The sequence below is a fragment of the Tinamus guttatus genome, unplaced genomic scaffold, assembly GCF_059628265.1.
Source record: "Tinamus guttatus ecotype Peru unplaced genomic scaffold, ASM5962826v1 Tinamus_guttatus_pri_ptg000563l, whole genome shotgun sequence".
Lineage (NCBI taxonomy): Eukaryota > Metazoa > Chordata > Aves > Tinamiformes > Tinamidae > Tinamus > Tinamus guttatus.
In genome coordinates, this window is record NW_028289097.1 from 2250751 (window position 1) to 2255350 (window position 4600).

At 57.3% G+C, this 4600-nt stretch overlaps 1 protein-coding gene across 1 annotated transcript; it reads left to right on the plus strand.

Moving 5' to 3' along the window:
* Window positions 1-904: 904 nt before the first annotated feature.
* Window positions 905-2253, plus strand: LHFPL5 (LHFPL tetraspan subfamily member 5). The gene is made up of 3 exons (XM_088534525.1): window positions 905-1316; window positions 1616-1852; window positions 2129-2253. Exons 1-3 carry the CDS (start codon window positions 905-907, stop codon window positions 2146-2148), a joined length of 669 nt encoding a protein of 222 aa, XP_088390651.1. The 3' UTR covers window positions 2149-2253.
* The last annotated feature ends 2347 nt before the right edge of the window (window positions 2254-4600 follow it).

The following is a 4600-nucleotide window of genomic DNA, read 5'->3' on the forward strand; positions in this document are numbered from 1 at the left end:
ACACTGAGCGCACGAGCTCATGTTGAGCAAGTGGGCGCTGAGCTGGGTGGCCGAGGACTTGCTGCACGCTGTGCGCGGGGCGCCCGCTCCGCTCCGCTGGCCCCGATGGCTCCGCAGGGGCCGCGCGGTGCCCGATAACGCGGCTCTGGGAACGGCGCAGCTTTCGCACTGCCCGGGCAGGGATGAAGGCCGCGAGGTGAGCGCGGCCTGGCCACGGCCTTGTTGCCCGCGCGCCGCAGCGGTGCCAGCTGCACCGCAGCAGGGACGGGCGACGTCCCCTGCTCGTCCCTGGCACGACGGAGAGGGGGTGCGTGGCGGTCCCTGGGGCGCATCCCGGACAATGTGATGCATCCCGAGCCACGTGGTGCATCCCAGGGCATGTGGTGCTTGCTGGCTGCCTGGCAGGGACCCATAGGCCTCCCACGGGTGCAAACGGTCCGCCGGGGAACAAGCCAGGCACGTGCCGGGGCGCAGGGTGTCCAGCACCCCCCAAGGTGCATCCCTGTGCAGGGCAGATTCCCGGGAGCACATGGCAGGGATGCACAGAGGCAGCGCTGGGGCACCGGGTGCATCCCAGGAGCAGCAGGGGACACACAGGGGCGCATGGCGAATCCCAGGCTCCTTCCTGTGGCGGAGGCACCTGGTGCATCCCGGCGCATCCCGGCGCATCCCGGGGCTGGGACGCACCGCAGGGCGGCAGCGCCCGGCGCACCCTGCGGCTCATCCCGCCCGGGGGCGTTTCCCGGGGCGGGGACTCCCGGCGCATCCCGGGGCCGGGGGCGTTTCCCGGGGCGGGGGCTCCCGGCGCATCCCGGGGCGCCTCCCGCGCCGCGCGCCGGGCCCCGCTCGCCGGGCCCGGGGCCGCTCGGGCAGACCCGGGACCGCCGGGACGGACGCGGCGACGATGCCGAAGCTGCTGCCGGCGCAGGAGGCGGCGCGGATTTATCACACCAACTACGTGCGCAACGCGCGCGCCATGGGCGTCCTGTGGGCCCTCTTCACCCTCTGCTTCTCCATCCTCATGGTGGTGACCTTCATCCAGCCCTACTGGATCGGCGACAGCATCGACACGCCGCAGGCCGGCTACTTCGGCCTCTTCTCCTACTGCATCGGCAACGCGCTCACGGGCGAGCTCATCTGCAAGGGCAGCCCGCTCGACTTCGGAACCATCCCCTCCAGCGCCTTCAAGACCGCCATGTTCTTCGTGGGCATCTCCACCTTCCTCATCGTGGGCTCCATCCTCTGCTTCAGCCTCTTCTTCTTCTGCAACGCCGCCACCGTCTACAAGGTCTGCGCCTGGATGCAGCTGGCAGCAGGTGAGCGGGGCCGGGCCGAGCGCGCGTGGCGGTGCCGGGGGCTCCCTCGCGTCCCGGTACGGCAGGATCGCGTTCCTGGGCTGTTGGACACCTGAGACACCTGGTAACTTGGCTCCTACCTTTCTACAGCACCTCTTGCTTTAATAATTAATTATTATTTAATAATTAAAGCAAGAGACGGCTCTGGATGGGGGTCCGGCTGCTCCAACGTCTCCCTTTGCGAGCAGGGGACTTGCAAGCGCTCCGGGTGCTCCCGCTGGTCTCTGTGCCGGCGGTGACAGTGACATCTCCACTTGCAGCCACGGGGCTCATGATCGGCTGCCTCATCTACCCCGACGGCTGGGACTCGGCCGAGGTGAAGCGCTTGTGCGGCGACAAGACGGACAAGTACACGCTGGGCGCCTGCACCGTGCGCTGGGCCTACATCCTCTGCATCATCGGCATCCTCGACGCCCTCATCCTCTCCTTCCTCGCCTTCGTGCTGGGGAACCGCCAGGACAACCTCCTCCCTTCCGATTTCAAAGTGGAAAATAAAGGTGAACGGGGCAAGGGAAACAACTCACTGCTAAAAAACCTCATGTTTTTCATCCCAAATTTGCTACCTTGCCTGAGCTAAGGTAGCCATGCCAAATGCTGGAACATCTGTATGTGCATGCTGGGGTTTTTCCTCCTCCTGTTCACAAGGAGGTGTTTTCAGTTATTTTCTGTTATTCCTGCTGTTTTCCACCCTCTCCTCGAGGGAAGCCTGGAAACACTCCCTGCCCTCCCTCCTCCTTGCGCCCGCTCACGTGCGTCTCCCTTTTGCTTTGCAGAAGAAGGCAACGAGGGATAGCGCCGGCGCCCGCAGTAAGTGCCGCCCGCGCAATTCAACAATTCTCCCATTCATCCTCAAGATACGCTAATAGCAAAGGCACGTGTTGAGGATGACAGAGGGAGGGGACATTGGTTTTGGGGACACGGTGGCACTGACTTCGGCTGGAGGGGGCCCAAGCCAGGACGTTTCTGCCAAGGGACAGACACGGCCTGAATCCCGTGTCCTGCCCCGTCAATGTTGGGGCTCCTGCTCCTTCCACCTCGAGCTCTTCTTCTGGCAGCGCTGAGGAACGTTATCGCTTTCTCTCACATGCCTCTTGCAGGAGCATTGAGCTTATCGACGTCCATGGATTTTCCGCAGCTGCTTCGTTCCCGCAAGGGGCTGCTCCGCGATCCCAGCTCCCGGCTGGGAAGAGCCCAGCTGCCCCGGGGGCCAGCGGCAAGTAGGGCACATGGCTTCTCCATACATCGACTTTCCAGAAAACTACTTCTGAATAAAAAAAAAAAAAGTGAAAAAAATTAAGTGTTCTCAATTTGAGGAATGAGCTGGGGAAAGCATTTTGGAGTGATAAATTCCAGCAGTCTTATCCTGACTTATACACGTTTCCCCCTCAGGAATGGGTCTGGGTGCAGGGAGGGATATAGAAATACATTTAATTCTAGAGAAACCAAAGGTGCTGCCTATCAGACATGGAAAATTCAACCAAACGATCAGCTTCGCAGAAGGAACATAGGAGGAATAGGGTTCAAGTATTAAATAATCTATTTATTGTACTGCTTTTACAAAGAAAAGACAAAGCACCCAAGTAGAAAGAATAAAAATGTATTTTCCTTCAGGTTTTAGACTGACACAGCAAGTACAAATCCTTCAGTGTGAGCACTTGACGGCAATTGGAAATTTAACAAAGCCCAAGTGAACGAGCACAAGGTACGAGACCGAATCCCAACTGTTGATCCTGCGGCTCCCAAGCTGGCTCCAGCCTTGGTCATCTTGGTAAAACAGCCCGTCCCGCTCCAAGGCGGGCGGCAGAGGGCACGGAAGGGCGGGCAGGAGCTCTCGGGATCCTCGGGAGCAGATCCCTGCTCCAACATCTCCTCCCTGGGACGGGCTGAGTTCACTCCTGGCCCTGCCGAGGTGTCTGCACAGGATGGGGGCAGCTTTGCTGGAATCCAGCCCCGGTTGCAGCCCCCTACGCTGGACACAGACACGACGCTGAGCTGGGATGACTCCAGGTGAAAGGGGAGCGGGGGAGTCAAAGCAGCCTTTAAAACTGTTCTGGTAACGTTTCCTTCCTTTAATTTTGGATTAGATGCATAGAGAACCTGGCCTATCCCTAAAGGGCATCCAGCATGAAGCCAGATCAGGCACTGGGCTGGAGAAACACTTTGCAAGGGGATTAGACAACACTGTGTTTATGAAGGAGCAATCCTCACGGACCAGGATTTCCAAGACAAGCAGAGAAGTGACAGGGAATGGTCACGGCAGCTGCTCTGGCAACGCATCCGAGCGCCTGCGTGGCCTCCTGCAGCTTCCTGCAGTACTTCCATCCTCTGGGAACGACCACGAAGCCAGAGGCCCGTGTGGGTGAGGAAGTGCCTCCGAAGTCTTGATTGGAGGAGGATGCACTGAATCGGTGATAAGGATGGACAAGCCTAGAAGAAACCATTGTAGACCTAGCAAAATGCCACAATGATTTAACTTTTAATTAAACCCATTTACTTATCACATCCAAATCCCCCTCTGAGAAGTTTATACAGTTAAGTCAAGCAATTTATTTAGGGTAGCTCTAGAAACAGCTTCTAATCCAGTATCTACATGGAAGCTCAACCAGTTTCCTCCCATCTACATCAGCTCCCCTGTGTTATCAGCCCAGAAAAGTGAAAGGCAGCTCCGTTCTGGAAGTTATTTCTGAAGACCTCAGGCAAGTTTACGCCAAAAGAAACCTTTAAGTTGGGCTTTCAAATGTGTTTCAAAGTTGAGCGCTATGAAATAGCTGTGATAGCGACGCTGCCACCCTCCCTCTGGGAACACGTAAATGCCAAAAAGTAAGAGCCAGAGCACAGGGCCTCGGTGACAGCACGAATGCTGCAACCACCTGGAGCAAGGCAAAAAGAGGGCCGGTAAGGGATAAGAACCAAGAAACAGCTCACTAAAACATTGACAGAGTCACCTGCAACAAGACTACCCCTCTGCAGCCAAAGGGTGCACCCATCTGCGGGCCGGAGATTGTGCGTTTCCCGTTTTTTGCTCATTTTTGTCGTTGTCTTTTAGTTGCAGGCCCCGGTGTTGGAAAACATACCGTTGAATTGCTGAATTTGGAAACTATTCTGACTATCTGGGCACAGGGAGCAGGGGAAAAGGTAAAGGGGTGGGGGCACGTTAGGGCAAGAAATCAATGATGCTAAAACCTAGATTTAAATAGTTTGTCTCAAGAGATTTAGGCAGCTAAAACTAAAGAAAAATATGTGAC

Excerpts from the sequence above, each read along its gene's own strand:
- LHFPL5 (XM_088534525.1), top strand. The coding sequence starts at position 905 with ATGCCGAAGCTGCTGCCGGCGCAGGAGGCGGCGCGGATTTATCACACC. Across the intron at positions 1,317-1,615 it reads CTGGATGCAGCTGGCAGCAG|CCACGGGGCTCATGATCGGC; the intron begins GTGAGCGGGGCC and ends CTCCACTTGCAG. Across the intron at positions 1,853-2,128 it reads TTTCAAAGTGGAAAATAAAG|AAGAAGGCAACGAGGGATAG; the intron begins GTGAACGGGGCA and ends TTTGCTTTGCAG.